The sequence below is a fragment of the Saccopteryx bilineata genome, chromosome 5, assembly GCF_036850765.1.
Source record: "Saccopteryx bilineata isolate mSacBil1 chromosome 5, mSacBil1_pri_phased_curated, whole genome shotgun sequence".
In the NCBI taxonomy this organism is placed as follows: domain Eukaryota; kingdom Metazoa; phylum Chordata; class Mammalia; order Chiroptera; family Emballonuridae; genus Saccopteryx; species Saccopteryx bilineata.
Genome location: NC_089494.1, coordinates 209,240,570 through 209,262,736, shown reverse-complemented (window position 1 = coordinate 209,262,736; position 22,167 = coordinate 209,240,570). Strand labels below are relative to the sequence as shown.

Sequence of the window (22,167 nt, the reverse complement as noted above, 5' to 3'; positions counted from 1 at the left end):
AGATTTTGTACAGAAAAGTGACAAAATTAAGACAAAATTTGGAGAAGTTAAATCAAAAGCAGCAATCTGATAGACGGCAAACAGGATAGAACAAAAAAATAATTTAGGGCTTTCTTCATAATTACTGGACTTTGAAGCCACGAATGCATGTAGTATGGCAGAAGCAGAGGCCCTGAGAAGGAGGGCGTAGACATAAAAGACACTACTGGGTTGTAGCGAGTATGAACACAGGGAGAGCGCTTCTTTGAAAACTGAAAACTTCAAAAATGTCCTTAAGTCTCTCTCTCTCTCTCTCTCTCTCTCTCTCTCTCTCTCACACACACACACACACACAGACACACACACACACACACACTCCAATAGCACCTATCTCCTTTTGGGAACGCCAGCGCTGGTGGGAAGACTGACTTTGATTCAAGTTACGCCTGTCACCCACAGCAACTAAAACCACCCACTATTCTGGCAAGTGACCCCACAAAGCCAACCAATCCATCTGGTCCAAGCTCCCCACCTCCACCCGCAAGAGTCAGAGAGGAAGATGGAAAAGTTTGGGGAGTAGTCCCCGGCTAACCAGAAAGGCGTTTTTTCATTCCTTAACCACTCTCAGGTGTTCATAGAGGGAGGATGACATCGGGACAGTGATCTGGCCACTCCTCCTCCGGGCCGATTATGAAATTCTGGACACTTTGTACCTCACCCCGCTACTAAGTCCTCCAGGCCAAAGCTCCTCCCTAGACTTTATATAAAGGTCGCACCGCGGTGCCTGTGAGCTCAGTTGCCTGACAAACCAGTGTCAGAGGGACGTGGCCAAAGGGTGACCCTCCAATCTATCCGCCGCGCTCCAGCCGCAGCCTTACCGCCTCACGGCTCCAGCAGAGCAGGTGTGCGCTCTCCCGCCGCCCGACAGCCCGCAGCCCGCAGCCCGCAGCCCGCAGCCCGCAGCCCAGCAGCCCAGCAGCTCAGCCCGAGAGCCCGCGGGTCCCGTCAGTCTCACCGCCGAGCGCAGGATGGAACCGCGCCGCGCCCGTGCGCTGCTGCTCTGTCTGGGTAAGCCCCCGCCCGCCGCCCAGGAGGAGGCTTGGGGAGGCCTGAATTTCACTCGTCATTTGACAACGGAGGAGTTTCTCACCCGGCTGAAGTGACCTCTTTAAAATGATGTCTCTCGTATGCGAGTCCTTCTTTTCCTCCAGCCGGGGTTGGAATGGAGTCGAGTCCGGGAGGAGGGGAATCGGTGTTCAAAATACTTTTTACTGATAAATTATTGGTATATAGGTAACGCATGAATAATATTAGCTCCGTATTTGGCAAAATAAAAAGTAAAAAATCCTTTTCTTTTGTAAATTTGCTATTCTAGAAATCCAAAGACCGGATGTACTGTTTGACATTTCAAGTCATGTTCTCGTCGGGGGACGGAGGTGGGCAGGGGACGGGAGTCGAGACTAGACTCGCGCATAGTTTGGAAAGTGATGCTTTCCTCTTGTCCTCGGTTGTCTAAATCGAGCCAGGTTAAGCTTCTGGGGGCGCTGGCTGAGCGCGGGGCGGCTTTGCGGGAGCTCCGGACGCGGCGGAATTAACACACTGTTACTGTGCACCTGGAGCTCCTCCCCCAAACTTGGTTTCTGGGTTTGTCCGCGAGCCTGCGCCGCGGCGGAAGGCTGGTCAGGCCCTTTCCACTGGCGCGCGCTGCGCCCTACATCCTGTAACTGCTGAGTGTGCATCATCCTATTTGAGATGATTTAAGGCTAGTAGACAGGTTAAAAAAAAATCCTATGTAACCTACCTGGTTTGAAAAAATATATGTGTATTGCTTCTTCTTAATTCCTTCAACTTTAGTAGGAATTTGGAGCTGTATATGAAAATTTAAATAAGGAAATAAAACTTGCCAGTCTCACATTCTTTCTGGACTTGCAACGAGGCAAATTCCCCTAACTCCCTACCTACCTGTGCAGGATGTGACAGTTAAATTATTCTTTAGACACGCCTTATCTCAGAGGTTGAGAGACCTAATGAAGTGCATGCTATGCAGTAGTGGAACTGGTCCAAGTTTAGGAACATAAGTGGAAACTGGATCTCTGGTTTGTACCAAAACTGTGCTAAGGATTTGTTAGAAAATTCTCAGTAAATAATGTGGCTTTTGCTATCTTTGTTTTGAAGTCTTTGTGAAAAGAATGAAATTGGAAAGGTGACAGTCTTCCTAGAATTAGAAATTAACCCTAGAGGTCAGAATGGCTTAGCGCTTTTAACCCCACCTGTAAGGTTGCATTTGAACAACGCTGTTCTGGGGATACTCATTGAATATTCTAATTTGAGACAGCAAGAGCCTATGAATAACCCCGGTTACTACCCACCTAGTGTATGTTGTGTGTGTTTTTGTTGTCATGAAAGTGCTTAACTCCTTTATTGCATTACTTAATTATAGTTCACCTATTTCATCAGCTGCCAAGCCCATTTCCAAATGAGCCAGGTCAGTTTCTGTTTTCCCAGCGTGTTTAGATATTTCTCAGCTACTAGGAAAGTTCCTGTTTGAAGTTCTGTATGGTATCTCCACACTCTATGCAAGTATGCGAGTCTAATAGTTTATTCTAAATACAGCACATGGAAAAAAGATGAGGCCATCTGTTATATCTGAAATTGTCCCTCCCCAAACAAAAGATTACCTAGAAATGCTTTTTCTAAGTGACTGTTCTTTTTTATTTTAGATTCCAGCAGTTTATTAGTGCCTTTTTGTGGAATTTATATGTCTTTATGGCTGTGGAAAAAATATAGACATTTTCAGTTGCCCTCCCTACTTCCAACACATGTAGATTTAAATTGCTACACACAATCATTTGGTTACTTTTAAATTTTACAAATATTTAATATTGATGTTCTTTATGTAACGGGAAGCTGTGACTGAAGTCCCGTAGAAAGTAGGGTTAAACCAGGAAAGTCCACACCTGAGTATGCCAGTGCCTTTAGCTTACTGAACATAAGTAAAAGGGTTGAGATTCCCCAAACTAGATAACACATTTCTAAATAATCAACAATTTTAAAGCTGAATGATCATTTCTAATCATGTGATTGCACCAGAGCAAAGAGGACAAACTTTTATCTTGAGTTCAGCAATTAATAATGCTTAGGGTCTCTCGATCAAAAATCAAACATTTTTATTGATACCCAAATGGGCTTTTAAGCATGTTTTTGAGCCTGACCAGGCGGTGGCGCAGTGGATAGAGCGTCGGACTGGGATGCAGAAGCATGTTTTTGAATGACATCTCTAAGTCAATTTATGCTTATTTAGTTGCATGATGACAGAGAATTGAGCAGAATAAACATTTTTTCTTGAAAATATAAGAAGCGTGGATCTCAATGAGACATCGGCTCCCCTCAGATCCTTTCCGTCAACTTGAGAGTTTATGAACTGCCTGAATGGTAGCACACCTGAGATGACCCATCATAGGCAGAAAACATGATGGCGTCCCTCTCCTGTCTGGATTTTTGACCTAGGTACCCTAGCTGCCTTCTTCATCATCTTCCCATATGAGCAACTGGGGGTAATTGGGATGTGTGGTTTCACACTGGGGGCCGAATCCAGGAGTAGGGAAGGGAACTAACAGTTACCAAATGACTACTGCAAGCCAGCCATATTTTGTGTTAGGTGTTTCACACATATTTCATTTACTTCTTAAAATAACTGTATGAGGTGGGTATGATTAGTCCAGTTTGGCAAATGGAGAAAGTAAGGCTCAGTGAGGAAACTAGAGTAAATGGCAAAAGTGTATGTCTTGTCCATTTTTGTCCAAGAATCTCTCATTCCTGGTTAATGATCACCCAAAAGATGTAAATGCCATGTAAGAAACCCTCTTCAAAAGGACTATAAATTAAGGTGTGGCCTCCTCATCTGTAAGTCTTCATTCTCAATATAGACCTATACATATTATCTAATTAATATTGTTTTAACTTCTGCTGAGAACATTCCTTCTGAAGACAATGGGAAGACTTCCTAAAACTGTAATAGGAGAGCTCCTTGGGGAGGAGCACCCTGACAGCCATTGTCTTGGTATGACAATTCAGGAAGCTTTGCAAAAATGAAGTAATGTGACAGACTCAGTGTCCTCTGGCAATACGTTATGTAAGACTGGGTGTCTAGTTACACGGCAAATAAAGGTTCAGTGACGGTTCTAGGTTAAAGTAATAATTTAATTAGGTAGGATACTATCTATAATATACAAGATGATTTGATAATTGCCAGAAAAAATACATTAACCCTTTATTTCTTAAGACAAAAATTATTAATTTTAAGTTTGAGGCATGAAAGTGAGTTAAATACAAATCCTCTTGAAAATCCTCCAGATAAGGAAAAGGCCTCACTCTTATATATGTGTGAATTACACACACACACACACACACACACACACACACACACATATTTGTCTAACTTTATAGTTTGGAATCAAGAGACATAGATGGTGTACAGCATATAGGTTTCATAGCCCAGTCCTTTTATTTGATACTTTCATGAAGTATCATTACTCTGTGAAGCTCAGTTGTCTCATCTGTAAAGTGGAGATCATAAAATAGCTTTGTTATCAAGTAACTGTATATAGATTTAATAAATTGGATATTAGAAAATAATACAAAGCACTTTTAAAATTAGAACTATCATCATCATCATCATCAAGTGCTTTCTTACAAAATACCTCATTTTATCCTCACAGTAATTTCCTTTAAGCAGGAGAGGTATTATTATTCTCATTTACAAACTTGGTAACAGACTTAAAAAGCAGTGAACTATCCATCCTGGGGGGCCTTATGCTTGAATGTGCCGACCCTCTGCTGTGGACGCCCCCAACTCACTCTTTACTTTTGGTGAAAGTTCTACTCACTCTTTAAGACCTTAAAAAAGTGTCAAGTGTCATCTGATAAACCCTTCCGCCTTCCTTTCTCTCATCACTTAAAAATAAATGTGCATTATTACCTGGCAGGGGGAGATACCATGACCATGAAGGTGGTTTTCCCAGAGCAAAGCTTATCCATTGCACTCCAACATGCTGACTGTGATTTCCCCAAATGTGGGAAACTCGACTGCATAATTTGTAGTAGTGGGGGACTGTATTCATGCTCTTCCCTGGAAAAAATAAAATAAAACAAAATAAAAAACTAAAGTAAAATAAAATAATCAAATCAATGTGCAGCCTGTTTCCCTACCTTCTTGCCCCTCTCCCATTCCTGTGGTCTTGTCCTTTTAAGTCACACTGTGTGTATCTAGCCTTGTCTCTCCTTACTGGTCCTGGACTCATCTTTTTTCATTCACATTGTGATAGACTAATATTAAACACTCAGTAAGTGTCAGTTGGAAGGATAATTAGATTGATACTTTTAGAGTTGTCACCACTATGTTTTGACAGCTGCTCTGTTGAAAAGATGCTTGAGAAACAAAGTATTTTAAGACTAAGCAATAGTTCTACTGAAAATTCAATTTTGTTGTTTGTAATAAAACCTAATAATTATTCTTTCTTCTTTTCCGTTTTTCCATTTCTTAATATAATCTGTATTTACTGATGGTATGTCTAATAAAATTAAAGCATGTTTTTAAATAATACACACACTGTGTGTTTGTGTGTGTGTGTGTGTATTTGTGTGATAAAGAGAGAGACAGAGATATTGAGCAGTGGTCTGACTGGATGATGGGTGATCAGTAAAAAAAAGTATTGTTTTAGAAATGGAAAGGGACCTCAGTGTGATCTAATCTAAATTCCATCTCCCTCTCTAATCTACATCATTCCTCAGTCTGTTCCAGAGATAAGGACACTCAGCTGCAGGGAATGAAAATGAGTATGAGCTAGATCTGGACTCCATACCTCATAGGTCTAATGCAGCAGGGCTTTCAGCCTTGGTTGTCCTTCATGGACTGGATAAGCCTTTATTGTGGGCTTCTTGTGAATTGCTGGGTGTTTAGCAAAAATCTCTGGCTTCTAACCCCCTGACGTCAGTAGCACCCTGCCCCCTCTAGATGTGACAACCAAAAATGCCTCTAGACATTGCCAAATGCTCCTGATTGACAAAGTTACTCCAGTTAAGAACCATTAGCCTACTGGGTTTTCCATTGCTGTAACACACTGGCATTAGTAAATCACAGTTTGAATAATCAATGCTTGAGTTATTCAGCAAATAAAATTAATATTAATGGTAAGCTGGATGCACATATAAAACCAATCCTAGTGTTAAAAAAAATCAACTTAGCAATTTTTATTCCTGATTTGAGCACCATTTGCCCTGACTAATGGTGACTCTTATTTATGATGGAATTACTCCTTTATTCTTCTCTTATTGCCTTTTGACCACCCAATGCCTCTTTTTCAATTCTGATCTCTTGACTCCCACAACCACTGAACCTTTTTTGTCCCTCCAATTTCCTCAGCCATTTCTATTAATCCCTTATCATGTATTTGCCAAAGTTGTATTATTTTCCCTTTCATACTATTTTCCTTTGAATATTTGAATGGCACCTATTTCTTTAAAGTTCATATTCCCTCATATGACTTTCAAATAGCCTTCATCAGCACCATTCTTACTTGTTCACTGAAGATCTGTATTCCCAAAGGCCTTATCAATACAAATATGTGGCACATAAACTACACACTCAAATTCCTTCACTCCATATGTCCTTCGTTTATGTCTACCAGCTGCAAGTGCCACCAGCGACCTGCTGGTCTGCAGGGTTTTCTACTTTCTTAATGGCACTACCTTTCTTGGCATTTTCTAGCCAGAAACTTGGCATTATCCATGAACTCTCTTCTTGCCTCTCCATCCCGGGTTGCCTATCCTCATTAACTTTACTTAGGACACGAGCTATATCTTTTACATCAATTTCCATTTCAGTGTCTTGCTCAATATTTTACATACAGAAAAACCTCAATAGATATTTATTGAACAAAAATAATTTGAGACATATAGTTACTAAAAATAAATATAAGCTAAACTGCTCTTCTTTTTCTCTTTTATTCACTGAGCATAACTAAGTTTTTCTCACATTGACATTGTACCATGAATGCCTACGTGCTTCTCACTGAAGCTGTCTCCAATTTAACCAAGAATATATTTTCACAAAATAAAAGTTTTTGGCAGCTTCAAATATGCTAAGTGCATTATGCTGTTTTGCTCAATGGAAAGTATTGGCTTTGAGGCTATTAAAATTATCTTTGTGTTCCATTTTTTTTTCTTTTTTTTTTTCTTTTTGATGCTCATTGATTAAAATTCTGTTCTTTTGAAAATTTGTTTTTGGCAATAGGCTTTTATAAACAATGCATAAGATGACAGTCAATATGTTTCTAAAAATGCTATTACATATTCAAAGCTTCAGGCTACAGTATGACAATAACGAAAAGCAGGCAATAGTAAGCACTCATAATCCAAACTGATGTTTCGTTAGATGTAGTAGTATAGAGATACAATGTAATTGTAATTTAAGTTTCTAAATTGGGTCTATAAGTGTAAGTGTAGGAAGCAAGATGAAAGGGAGTAAAGGTAAAAAAAAGGTTATACAAGACTTTTCTATATAATATTATTTTGAAGAAAAAATATTTTCAATAAAACATTTGAAATAATACTTTAGAAATGAATCTTTGGCATTTAGGGCAGTGGTCCCCAGCCCCCGGGCCGTGGATCAGTACTGGTCCGTGGGCCATTTGGTACTGGTCTGCAGAGAAAGAATAAATAACTTACATTATTTCCGTTTTATTTATATTTAAGTCTGAATGATGTTTTATTTTTTTAAAATGACCAGATTCCTTCTGTTATATCCGTCTAAGACTCACTCTTGATGCTTGTCTTGGTCACTTGATACATTTATCCGTCCCACCCTAAAGGCTGGTACGTGAAAATATTTTTAAACCGGTCCATGGCCCAAAGATGGTTGGGGACCACTGATTTAGGGGATTCAAACCCCATATAAGGAGCTCTTAAGTCACAAAATTTCAAACACTCAAATTAACAAAATTGTACCCTTTACACATGAGTTGGTATGTGTCTTCCTGCATTATAAGAAAATTTCCATTATAAATAAGATACATTTTAAAATCTAGTTTAGTGTAAAATAAACTACACCCTTATATTTTGATACACAGGACTCTTGATTTGAATTGTTTTAAGTATAGGATTGAATGGTGACTGAAATATGAGCACTCTGAAAGATGATTTAGATATTACTACCAAATTTAAAGAGTATAATGCCTATGAATTGAAAAACATGGCCTGTTAAAACTTTTCTTGCCCCTTGACAAAAAGGATCCCATGGCCATCTTTTAATGTCAAAATTAAAAAACCCCACTTATTTGTAACATTATTATATCAAACTCTGGTTTCATTCTGTTTTATCTCAAATAGTTATAGGTAATTGGCTTTTACATTTAGTCTTTAATAAAGCTTAGTTAAAAGATAATATTGAAAACCTGTAACAAGAGAATGATTGCTGGTTAAAACAAAAGCAAGGTTATTTATAAATATATAGAAATTAAGATGTTACTGGAAAGTAGTTATTTACATTTATCACATTATGAATGTGATAAAGATTTTACAGTTATTTTAACCAAGGTGCCACAAGACTTTACCTACTAGTGAAATATAATTTAAAACAAAAGACATCTGGAAATGGTGAAGGCATATTCACTCCTTCAGAGTACACAAGACCTCACATGCCTCCTGTATTACAGACAAATGCTAAAATTATAGGTAGAAAGCTAACAGTCCGTGAGTAGATTGGTATGTGACCGCAGCAAAAGTGTGAACAAAGCAGATTTCACTACCTGTTTGGGCTTGGCAAATACTATGATTTATTATAGTTTGCTGTTCTGGTCTAAACATTACAAAAGATAAAATTGGGAAAATAATTTGCATTCCTTTTATTCTGTAATGGATCTCATTTTATTTTGGGTCACTTTTATGTGCTTGACTGCTTTTCAGGAGAACCATTTTATTCCTGAAAATGGCAACTGATTTTGCTGACTTGGCTTGGAGGGCCCATCACCAAGTCCCTGCCTGCTTCTAGAAGAGCCTCTCAGTGTGGCCAAAAAGAAATAAAAAGGCAAGCTCAAAAGAACCAGCTACCACAGCAGGACATTTTTTGATATTTGGCATTCTTCTTGCCATTAGGCAAGCACTTCTTGGTGCCCCAGGGCCCACAGCATTTAGTGCTACCCTCATTCAGGTGATGGTATTCAACCTCTCCCACGCGTGCGGTCCCCAATATTGTGTAAGGGTGTGGGCCCGGCCCTGACTCACAGGGTAGAGGTGGTTTGTGTCCTGTGAGTCACTGGCACCACTTCCTGCTGGCACATTTGAGATTTCACTGGAACAGTCTTTGAAAGGTGACGGGAGAAAGATGAAGAGGTGAGCTTCAGAATCCTAAATCCCGTTTAGAAATTTGACAGAAAATAATGGCCTTTAAAGGGATTTTGATTTTAACCCTAAAATAGAAGTGTTAATGCCAATTTTGAGTTTACAAGTCATCTACCCCATAGCACTTTGTGCAGAATTTCTTGTATCTTAGTTACAAATGTAAACTTGCCATTAAATCATTTTTCTGACACGCTGACACTACTCAAAATCTTTAGTTATCATAGAGAACTATTTTCTTAGCAAGACCCATAGTCAAGGATCAAAATGCAAATATGATATCTGCAGTTCAATCTTAGAGAGATCATTATGTTTAAATAATGCTAAAATCATAAAAAAAAACCCAGAAGATTAAAGAAATATATGGATATGATTTTATCATCTAATTCCTTCTTTATATGAGTTTAATATAATGAGTAGTGACTCTTAAGGGTGACAGGGTGATAGATATCAGAATCTTCCATGGTGTAGTTTTTCAGTCTGTTGATCACCCCCACTTATTCGTCTCCCTCAATTTACAAGGACCTGGGGCAGAGATGAGGTAAAGGGAGGTTTGGGAATCACTGTTTTAAAGCAGTAAAGCTGTGCGGATGAATACATGGTTGAGAACCAAACTTGGTATCTTATTGGCTACCTACACCCATGAGGGAGCTGCAGTCTAAATACTTCTTTTTGAGAGTAGCATTTAAAATTATTTACAATTTCATCTGTAAAATATCCGGATGTTGGATTAATGTAGTGAGTCTCACTGAAACCATCCTGAGTGATGGACTATGTCCAAGGGAGTGTCACAGGTTAGGAGAGCCCAGTTTTTGTGGAGGCACGCCCTGCACTGAACATTCTTTAATTCACAAAGACAAATATTTCACCTGTGGCTTGACCAACAGGAACAAAGTTTCCAACCGTGGAAAAACTAACAACTGCTAAAATCTTAAAAAAAAAAAAAAAAAAAAGGCTGAAAAGTAACACCCCCAAACAATTAGCTGGATTTTAAAATAGTTGCAGGTTGCAGTCGGAAGGAATTCCAAACTGTTTTTGATTTCTGCAAAGGATAAAGAAATGAGCTTCAAATGTGCATTTGCACAATGGATCTGCCTAGCCCTTTCTTGGTGGGAGAATTGGTAAGGTTGCCTGTAAAGAACTCCTCAGTTGAAGAAGCATGGAGGAATCAGAGTCACGGTTGTAAAAACACATAGCTAGAGCTCCAAGTTTGTGTGGAGTAGACTATATAAGTCAAAGGGTTAATTCTTCAGTCGTCAAAATCCATGGCAAAATTACATCAAGGAGAGGAACAAAATTGACTTGGATGAGATTCTAGCTCATTCTCCATAAAAAAACCACGTGGGCAAGATATTCTCATTTTTCATCTCTGTTCAACTGACAATGAAATCCAAACTTTAGTCTTTTTTTCCTCATTTAAGAAAGATGATGTTTTTCCCCAATAAGAGTAACTGAGGCAGCATTTATATTGTTGTAGAAATATCAAAGGGGGAGGAGATAGTTCTAAACATTCTAAAAAGTATTTTCAAATAATTGAAAGAGTATGAGGCTTGCCCTGGCTGGATAACTCAGTTGGTTAGAACGTCATCCTGATACTCAAAGTTTGCAGGTTCAATCCCCTATCAGGGCACATACAGGAACTGACTGATGTTTCTGTCTCTCTCTGTCTCTGTCTCTGTCTCTCTCCCTCCTTTCCTCTCTCTCTAAAATCAATCATTCAGTCAGTCAATAAAGAGAAAGATTATGAAACTTGATGTCAAAAGCTACATTTCTAACTCTTTTATGGTGCCCAGATAATTGGTCTTGGACAAAAGACATTGAATTTAACTGCACTGAGGTTTTTTGGGGCTAATAACTACTTCACAGGATTGTTACAAGTGTCAAGTTTGAAACCTGAAATTACAAACTATGACACTGATGCAAAGCATATACAATTTGCTTAACAGATAGTGCCTCCTTTGAGGAAGAAAATATTTTGTTACATGGATTCAATCACCATTTAAAATACCAGAGATTTATCTTCTTGTTATAGGCCAGTAGAGGGCACTACCTCTATATACTGCTAACACTAGAGGTTAGATGTTTAGTATCCAGGACCATTTATGGAAATCTCTGGTATGTTAGGCATTTCAAAAAATTATCATTTTATTTAAGTATCTGGAAAACTTTAAGAAAGGGAAATAAATCATGTGGGTCAACTTTTTTTTACTAGGATTGCCTTTTTCATCATACTTTGTTGCTCCCTTTGGGGTAAAATAATTTTCAATTACATTTACACTTGTCTGCTCTATGTGATATTTATTATACTCCAATACTACTATCTGTTTCTAAATTCTGTAATGTGGTCCATTAATAATACCATGTACCCTTAGGAAAGTTATTTAATTACTTTATGTTTCAGTTTTCTTATATGTCTTAGAGTAACAATAGTATCTTTCTCAAAGAGTCAATAGGAGGGTTAAATGAGATAATATAGACAAAGAGGATAGAATCATACCTGCATATAGTACATGTTCAAGAAATGTTTACTGCTGCCAATGTTACCACTACCACCACCATTTATATTTATATAACAATTACTCATACAGACTGGAAAGAGTCATTGACTTTTAAACATGCCTTTAAACAGGTGAGCCTAAACTCTCTTTAGTAAATATCGGTGCAATTAAAAGCATTCTTTTTTTGCTTTTTATGCAATTGAAAAACTAATTGAATCATTCTGGTACCTACTTTCCAATATTTATCTTTCATTGGAGAACATGATGAAGCACCCTGTTCAAATGCTTCCTGGGCTGACAGCAACTGCATTCCAGGGCTCAGTGTGGTTCACCTAGCATGTGTGTTCATTCCCATGTTAGATAAGACACATCTTACAATGCAAAGGCACTTAAATCAATAACAGATGGGTCTTAGATTGAGAGTCTTGTATAGTTGTTACCATAAGCAGAACCTAATTCTTATTTAAAACCTTATTTTGTGATAGAGTCTACCTTGGAGCATTGCTTTGAGCATAACAAGGAGTAAAACATTGGAAATCCTACAAGTATTCAACTTCTAAGCCTCTTACAAAACCAAACTTAAATATCAGGTTTTTGAAAAGGTTCCTGTGAAACATTTAAAGCAGGTTAAAACTGTTACTATCAATGAATGTAACACCAAACCCTTTACCCTTGGACATAAGAGCTGAGGGTTAATCTTCAATAGCTGAGGGTTAATTTTCAATAATGCCTGTTTCCATGAAATACTTTCTTTAATGGTTTTTTTTTCTTTAATGGTTTTGATGGAGCAAATTCTCGAGGTAATTAAAACAACTCCACAAATTCTGCAGTTGTGTGGACATATGACCAAGCTTTCTTTCCTTGAAGCATTAATTACATATTTGATGTTTTCCATAAACAGGTTTTCATCTTCTACAAGTAGTTCTCGGGACAACTGTGATTCCTTCATGCATCCCAGGAGAATCTGAAGACAACTGCACAGCTTTAGGTAAGCCCAACTTTGTCAGCATTGCCTCAAAGAATTACACATTTTAACAGAGATGTAAACTCAAAGACTATAGATATATGACAATGGGGAAAGAAGAGAAGGGAATACACACTGTGTTTTTTTTAAAAAGAATTTTTAACCCCTTTTGAACTAGCAATCTGGAAAGCTTACAGAAAAAAAATGATTGGGGGGAGGAGCTGTGCATCTAGTTATATGGAGAATAAAAGAGATAAGGACCAAGAAGATCAGATTTCTTGTGGCCATTCCCCAGAGCTTTGCTGTGAAAGCACTGTGAAGAGGCTGGATCCTGGGCAATAAAGGGAAATTCGAATGTTGTACACAGCAGATAATCAATGTATTTTTGTTGTTATTTTTTTGTAAGAGAACAAGTGATGTGTGTTTTTTATATCACAACATCTATTTAGAGACATTTATGGAGTACTTAGTATGTGCCAAACATGGTGTTTAGGCATAAGGATACAAGGATGAGTGATGCACAGTCTTTTCCCTTCCAGCACTCCAAAGGACTCTGGGAGTGGTTCTGCTTAAATGTAGTCAAAAGTTATTGAGTCATTGAGCCAAGGGTTATTTATGCTGAGGATCCAATATATTTCTTACAACAACAACTTGACCTTCTCACTTGTCTTCCTTCATCATCTGGCTCTCTGGAGGATTGGTCTGCCTTCCTCTCCCTTTTTTATTGGTTATCTGAGCAAGAGTGTTGCGATCAAGTTGCTATTTTCTAAAATTATTTCATAAGCATTCTTCACATTTTAGGTACTTACATTGTAAAGTGAATTTTACATGTAAGTTGCAACACTATTTCTAACATGACTCCTAGTTTCATTGTTGTATTTGGCTGAGACATTTGTAACTCAAGGTTGATCTAGTTTACCTTTCAGGTCTCATTGTTAGAGATGTTGGGAGGCTTTGATTGATTTCCTTGATGGTAAGCTCAAAAAATTCTGAAGTGCCCACCAAAACAAACATTACTAGCTTAAAAGCCAGTACAAGGTCTTTTTAATTAATTATCATATTCAGCTTACATATACTATTAGAATAATAAATTTCAGAATTATTTTGATTTGAAAAAAAATTAGACAAACTTTGGTTAAGTGAGTAATTATAGAGGGTAGTGATTTGTGTGTGTCCACTAAACTTACCTTCTCTATCTTTAAATATTGTCTTTTGTGAATTAAATGCCCAGGTCTGTCTGTTTTAATCTGTTGGACACTTTTTTTTGGACTCAAGTGTTTATTCATTGTTTAGGGAGTATAATAAGTTTAGTGACTTTGTACTCCTGAAAATTCTTCTCTCCTGATTGGTACCCGACCTGCTTTGTTACAGTAGATCAGTGGTTACTATTATAAAAAGATGATTAATGTTTCAAAGAAGTCAACAGACTATATTCAACTTTTCATTTTCTTCACAGTTCAAACAGAAAACAATCCACGTGTGGCTCAGGTGTCAATAACAAAATGTAGCTCTGACATGAATGGCTACTGTTTACATGGACAGTGCATCTACCTGGTGGACATGGGTGAAAAATACTGCAGGTAACATCCCCAAAACAAACAGACAAAAAGAAATGGTTTATAAAACCTGTATTTCTTTATTTTTTGAAGTTACTTTATATTTCCACCAGGAGAAGTTTATATAAAAACTTTATTAAGTGAGGCCCTAGCTGGTTGGCTCAGTGATAGAACATCAGCCTGGCGTGTAGAAGTCCTGGGTTCAATTCCTGGTCAGGGCACACAGGAGAAGCAACCATCTGCTTCTCCACCCCTCCCTCTCCTCCTTTCTCTCTTGCTCTCCTAAAGCCATGGCTGGCATGAGCCTGTTGGCCCTGGGTGCTGAGGAGGGCTCCATGGCCTCATCTCAGGTGCTAATAGCTCGGTTGCTGAGCAATGAAGCAGCGCCCCAAAGGGACAGAGCATCATCCCCTGGTGGGCTTGCCAGGTGAATCCTGTTCGGGGCACATGTGGGAGTCTGTCTTTTTGCATCCCGTCCTCTTACTTGATTAAAAAATTAAAAAAAAACTTTATTAAGTGATTTTTTTAAAATTCGGGAGCAAATAATAGTTACAAATTGTGCCAAAATTTCAGGGGTACAAATTATGCCTCCCTCTCACACTCACCAAAATAGGAGCTCAACTTTTAATCTTTGCACTGGACTTAGCTATATCAACCACTGTTTCAGGAATTGACTCCATGGGCAAAAGGTACTTCCAACTTAAAAAGCTTACGAAGCGCTATTCCTGACTGAGAGTCACCCTGGCAGCTGAACCAGGCAGTCATTTCCACACCACAGTTTAGCTCGAGAAGTATGTGGAGCTTTTTATTAATGTTGGCTTAGTTCTAGGTCAGTCTTTAAATGCTTCTTTACAACTTTTGGAAAATCTTGTATCTTTTTTTTATTATAGCATGAGATTAACTCTTATAAAACTAAGTCATAACCATGATTAAAAAAAATCATTGATTTTCCTCTTGTGTTTTCCTTTAGGTGTGAAGTGGGTTACGCTGGTGTCCGCTGTGAGCACTTCTTTTTAACCGTCCAACAACCCTTGAGCAAAGAATATGTGGCTCTGACTGTGATTCTTGCTCTTGTCATCCTTCTCTTAGTCGCTGGCTCCATATACTACTTTTGGAGATGGTAAGCCAGTGTTTTTTCACGCTCTGTTTTTATAAATCACTTTTAAACAACGTAGACTTCCAAACTGGGTAAAAATATAGACAAAGTATTCTTTAGAAATTAAAATCTGCACTGATGATGTTTACAAGATGGGGCAAAAGTAGTAGTAGGCAAAAGAGTTTATGCTTGTATTATTATTTATTAATTATTGTGTTATATTCCATATGAACCACTGTAGATCTTTTTCCCACCCTGCATAACGAAATTTTGTGGTAGAACATATGATTCCCCTATTAGCTCTGTTACTTATTGCCTATGTGACCTTATGCAAGTCAAACTTGCGAGTATCATTTCTTTATAAAATACAGCTAGAAATCTTAATTATACATTATGTACAGAACTGTGCTTAGTATTGAATATGATAAGACATGTGAAAGTAAGCCATAAGTCATGGTGCCAATGTTCTACTTAACCGTTTCTATTTAATTTATTGTGTCAAATTTTATATTTCATAAAACACAGCCTTGTAAATTAATAGCCCCAGAAACTTAGGATCTTAAAATTCAAGCCAGACTAATAGGAGTGAATTTCCAAACAATTATATATAATATAAAAGCTTACTTTAAAAAAATGGTTCATATCAGACCCCAGTCACACTCCATCCTCATGTATAATCCATAGCGTCAGGGTGAGGATGAGGACACGGCAACAGAGTGAGTTAGTTAAGAACTGCTACTTTTACAGTGTCTCCATGAAAGCCTTTGGATTTTGGAAGTGTTACCAATTGTTCGGTGTATATTTGAATGAGTTCTTTATTTATTTTTTTCTAAAAGTAGTACACGTCTACTTTTACGGTCTGAAAGTGTGCTACTTTTATAAATTTAAATTTATTTTACCCATGTTTGATTTTAAATATTCATCAAATAATAATGCCTTCCTAATTAGTTATGATCACAGAACTAAATATGATTAAACCTGAAATACTCTTAAAAGGTCAATGACTACCATCCTTTCCTTTATAAAGATGGAGAAATTGAGATCTGGAGTAGCAAACTGACAGGCCCCAGCTCACAGAGTTGAGAAGTGGCAGAACTCAGTATAAATAAAGGCTTTTTTATTGTATTCTTCCACTAAGCCCAGACTACATACCTCATTTCAAAATGGGTAGAAAATGAACTCAAAATATTAGGAAGATAGCTTGAATGAATGAACGAACTAACGGACAGCTGGGAGATCTTGGTTAGGTTATGTAAACTATTAATATTTGTATTTCACTTCATTTGTAAAATGGAGATGATAATGGTAGATGTGAAGATAAAATGAATAATGAATGTAATAGCACTCAGACATTGTCAGTCTCCTGATTAGTACCTGATAAATATTAGTTATTTTAATTTTTATCAGTGATAGAACTTTATCAGTGTAATGGGTAGGATGTAATACTATAGTGTAATATTTAAAATATTAGTGCTTTAGTAGGTAAGTAGGAAGGAAGGAAAAAAGAGATGGACAGACACACACACACACACACAGGCAGAGGGAGAGAGAGAGGGAAGGAAAGAAAGAGGAAGAAAAAATATCAAACCAGGGTTAAGTGTGGTCACACACTCCTGAAATTTTACAATTTTCATGATAAGGCTAAGACCTCCGGAGACTCCTTTTACTGTGTTTCACCATTTCCTCCCCAAATTGTTTGACCTCAGAATGCTTCTCCTTGCTCTCTCTTTTTTTTTCTTTGTTCAAACTACTATACCTGTTCACCCTTGTCATTTGGAAACACTATGCTAATGCACCTTTTGAGTCCATATACTTGTTCTTTTTATTAACATGTTCTATTCTTATTACTGTTAATTACATTGCTAACAGTTTCTTTTCTGAATATTTCTAGGTACAGAAATCGAAAAAGTGAAAAATCAAGAAAGGAATATGAAAGGGTGACCTCGGGGGACCTGGCGTTGCCCCAAGTCTGAACGGTGGCATCGAGCTCATGAGCCCTGTGCAAGGCATACCTGTTTATGTTAATATTCCTATTTTATTAATAATATTTATGTTGGGTCATGTGTTTAGTTGAAAATGGTCTATTTTTAATATACTTGGAAATGTTTTTATTTTTGTGTTATTTTTCACAGACTATTTGTATAATGCACATGAACTAATAATATAGAAAGAAAACTGATATTTTTTTTCTGAGCTAAATCCTTTATTGAAAGCTTCAAAGCTTATTTGCTTGCCACAAATAAATTGCTCAAGAAGTTTCAGCAAAGGACAGATTTCTGTATATATGGTCAAATCAATTTTCTAAGTATATTGTTCTACTCCTCAAACAATGGTAATTGGTTTGCTGTATAAGCTGGTACTGCTGTGTCATGTGTTGAAACCAATACAGTGGGAACTGTGGAGAGGCAAGCAGAGGTCGTGTGTGAAACACTACACATTGGAAAGAAACTGAACTGGGTGGGCTCTGCTCCCTCCGGCCTGTCCTTGGCTACAGCCCTGTTTATCTGCCTGGAGGGGAAGTGGACGATTCCCAACCCACAATTCCTGTGGATACTAGTCAGCTGTCTAACTGATTCTCCTCAAGTAAAATGAACCAAGAACCCAATTTTATGCATCTTCTATGCAAATAATCGATATTTTATAGCTTCACAATGTTTCCTGTTTTGAATAGATTTATGAGAGGTGTTGCTCATGAGATAATTTTTAAAAAAACTACACTTAAAGCCAAAATCTATGTTTCTTTTTAAGAGTATTTATTTTCATAGGGACTTTGAGGAAGAATTCTAAGGTTAACCTATAGTCCAAAATTTGATGGACTAATCATTAAAACATAGGACAATAGTTTTATACAGTGTTTAAAGAGAGAAATATAGTTATTTTCTATACAAGAGATTTTTTTAACTTAAAACAATATAGTAAGTAGCTTCTTGTAGAATTTTAAATTACATATTTAATTTATAATTATATCCTGATGCAGGACATGGGGAAACCAAGAAAAATAAGTCAGATGAACCAGTTTATTTGAAAGCTTCTACAGTCAGGGGTCCCCAAACTTTTTACCCAGGGGGCCAGTTCACTGTCCCTCAGACCGTTGGAGGGCCAGACTATAAAAAAAACTATGAACAAATCCCTGTGCACACTGCACATATCTTATTTTAAAGTAAAAAAACAAAACGGGAACAAATACAATATTTAAAATAAATAACAAGTAAATTTAAATCAACAAACTGACCAGTATAGTATTTCAATGGGAACTGTGCTCCTCTCACTGACTACCAATGAAAGAGGTGCCCCTTCAGGAAGTGCGGCGGGGGGCCGGATAAATGGCCTCAGGGGGCTGCATGCGGCCCACGGGCTGTAGTTTGGGGACCCCTGCTTTAGACTTGACCATTCCTTCCTTCTTGTGGAGACTGAGGTGAAACCAGGGCCTGTTCTTTGTGTTTATTTTTTGGAGGAGACTCGGGTTTTTCCTGTGCTCAGAGCCTATGGTCTCAGTGAGCTAATAGGGGTACCTGGGGCAGCTGCATAAGGAGCCCCAGCTGTCACCAGCTCTGGATCTCATGGGAGACTGTTTCATTGAATGCTAGACCTCTGAGGAGAGCCTCTCAGGATCACACACACCTGGTCAGGGAGCATCTATTCTCTTTCCACTTGGTATCCTGACATGTGCTCCCAGGGCAATAAAGAGAATAAGTGATGGCTAATCTTTGAAGTGCCAGGTGCCAGGACTAGCCTCCATCTGCACCCTTACATCATACCATCCAGTGTGTTCACATGACTCTCATCCAGAGTCCTGGATCTGGTTCCTTAAGATAAGGAGAACAGAAAAATACATTAAAGCATATATACATACAAACACACATGTACGCATGAGCTTAATGAGAATTATAGTCATTTGTTGCTTTATCAAAAGCATATAAAACTACAAATAAGATAAAGAGAAATAATATGAAATTGAATAAGCTCCGAATGGATATTTCAGTTTTCTGTTGAATATAGCTGACGTCAGATGTAGTGTTCAAGAATGCATATGTACAAGTTTTAAATCTTGTACATATGCATTGACACCTGTAAACAAAGTCTGCCTATTTTAAGTGGTCTTGATTGCTTCAAAGAGTATTTATTGACTATCCAAGAAATTAGCTTCAATTCATTTATTTTACTGACAAAACGGAAGCCTTATAGGTTTATCTTAAGAATCTCAACTTATATTACATATCTAATTGTAAGCAGTTTGGGGTGTCTTTAATCTGTATTTAAGAATACTTTAAAATTCAACTTATAAAAGTTTTTATTTAGAAAAGCATTTAAATAAATTGTTTGACCCCGATTGCTTTATGTGGATAAAAAACAAGTAAAAAAATAATTGCCTTAATGAGGATAATGCTAAGAAAAAAAAATTATTGCTATCAGCTCATGTTTTCTACAACCAATGGAGAGATTTTGGTTCATATTTAGTCTGTCTTCCTCATGTTACAGATTTCTCACTATATTTCTAGAAGGGGCTATTCATAGCCAACATATTGAGAACAAATGCAAATTTGAAACAAAAGTGCATAATTTATGGATTTACACCAAGGCCCCACAATAACTCACTTGACGCACACTATAACTACAGACATTAAGTTCTATGATCAGTACTAAATGTTTAACCTCAAAATTGAGATTTATGTAATATACTAAACATTCATGCAGTAGAACATTACTGTTCTAAGTAGGTTTCACTATCATCTTTCTGTCAAAAGTCAAAGTAATGGGAGAAATGGTGAGCTGGTATGACTATGTCTAACTCAGATTTTCAGTTTTGTGTTTTGGGGAAAAGAGCTAAACTCTATTGTCATCAGATAACATATTTTCATTTTCATGCAACAAATTCATGATGCTAGTTTCTAATTTCTATTGATTTCAATAATTCAGTTTTTAAAATCTTATGCCTGATCTACTTTGTCATTTTTGCTGTAATATTTCATTCTGTAGACTTGGAAAAAATGTATTTAAGTTGCTGCCCAGTATTTTCAGGGTTTTTTTTTCCTATTGTTATTCATATGGGAGAAAGGGAAATAACAACTTCTATGAACAGTGTTCTGGAGTTCTTTTTAATATTTTAACTAAAGAATAATTTTATCTAAAACATATCTGTTATTCAAATTGAAATGATGTAAAATATATCTTTCTCTTTGCTTTTTTTGTACTCTGTAATTGCACTTTTTATGTTTGAAGAGCCATTTTGGTATACAGTTTATATTAAAGATGTTATGGGACATAAAGTTTTATTGCCTGAAGATTAAATTAACTTATTTGATAATGAATTTTATCAGAGTACTGAATTGTATCAATTTGTTTGTGTTCAATATCAGCTTTGATAATTGTGTACCTTAAAATATTGAAGGAGACTATAGATACTTGACAAGGTATTGTTAATGTTTATTTATTTTTGTTGAGTACTGGAAAAAAAACTGAAAAATAAAAATGCATTAAGCCATGCATAAAAATTTCACTGATACAGTCTCTTCTTCTTTTTTTGCATATTGTAGTAAATGACTTAGAAGCAGTGACAGGAATACAACGCGTTTAGATATACAGACATATGACCTTCTTTTAGAAAAACATTCTATAACTTTATCACAATTTATTGCCTATCATAGTAAAGGATTTCTTTGAAATATAAAAACCCACATTATTTATAAAATTCTAGGTGTTAGCATTTTTAAAGAATATTTTAAAAGTGCCCTGGCCGGTTGGCTCAGCGGTAGAGCGTCGGCCTGGCGTGCAGGGGAACCGGGTTCGATTCCTGGCCAGGGCACATAGGAGAAGCACCCATTTGCTTCTCCACCCCCCCTCCTTCCTCTCTGTCTCTCTCTTCCCCTCCCGCAGCCAAGGCTTCATTGGAGCAAAGATGGCCCGGGCGCTGAGGATGGCTCTGTGGCCTCTGCCTCAGGTGCTAGAATGGCTCTGGTTGCAACAGAGCGACGCCCCGGAGGGGCAGAGCATCGCCCCCTGGTGGGCAGAGCATCACCCCCTGGTGGGCATGCCGGGTGGATCCTGGTCGGGTGCATGCGGGAGTCTGTCTGACTGTCTCTCCCCGTTTCCAGCTTCAGAAAAAAAAGAAAAGAAAAGAAAAAGAATATTTTAAAATACTATTTTTGAATAGATATTCTAATCTAATCAAATTCAGTTGGGATTATTTTGAAGGATATTTTTATAGTCTATTATTTTGTATTAGTTTCAGATGTGTGGCATAGTGGTGAAACAATCATATACTTTACAAAGTATTCCTCCAATATTTCCAGTATTTACTTGACCTCATACATAGTGTTTACAGTATTATTGACTGTATTTCTTATATTGTACTTTACATGCCTATGACTGTTCTGTCACTACCAGTCTTGTATTGTACTTCTCAATCCCTTCACCTTTTCACTCATCCTCCTGACCCCCTCCCCTCTGGCAACCATCAGTCTGTGCTCTGTGTCCATGAATCTGTTTCTGTTTTGTTTGTTTGTTTATATTACTCGTTAGATTTTAAATCTAAGTAAAATCATATGGTTTTCGTCTTTCTCTGACAGACTCATGTTACTTAGAGCAAAGTAGTGGCAACATGCCGAATTCTAACATAAGTTCTTTGTAATCAAAATAACTTCATTTAACAACTTCTTATCTTAAAAGAGAATTTTGGGGTTC

General features: G+C 37.4%; 1 protein-coding gene and 1 non-coding gene across 2 annotated transcripts; both read left to right on the top strand.

Moving 5' to 3' along the window:
* The first annotated feature begins 786 nt into the window (after positions 1–786).
* Positions 787–20,756, top strand: EREG (epiregulin). Its single transcript, XM_066232485.1, has 5 exons — positions 787–1,047; positions 12,772–12,858; positions 14,291–14,414; positions 15,361–15,510; positions 17,378–20,756. Exons 1-5 carry the CDS (start codon positions 1,008–1,010, stop codon positions 17,457–17,459), a joined length of 483 nt encoding a protein of 160 aa, XP_066088582.1. The 5' UTR covers positions 787–1,007; the 3' UTR covers positions 17,460–20,756.
* Positions 4,950–5,110, top strand: LOC136306977 (U1 spliceosomal RNA). Its single transcript, XR_010725733.1, has one exon. It is a non-coding gene; the product is annotated as a U1 spliceosomal RNA (small nuclear RNA).
* Positions 20,757–22,167: the final 1,411 nt, after the last annotated feature.

Bases quoted from the DNA above. Each gene is read 5' to 3' on its own strand.
- EREG (XM_066232485.1), top strand. From the start codon at position 1,008: ATGGAACCGCGCCGCGCCCGTGCGCTGCTGCTCTGTCTGG. The intron at 1,048-12,771 runs GTAAGCCCCCGC...TTCCATAAACAG, and splicing joins TGCGCTGCTGCTCTGTCTGG to GTTTTCATCTTCTACAAGTA. The intron at 12,859-14,290 runs GTAAGCCCAACT...TTTTCTTCACAG, and splicing joins AGACAACTGCACAGCTTTAG to TTCAAACAGAAAACAATCCA.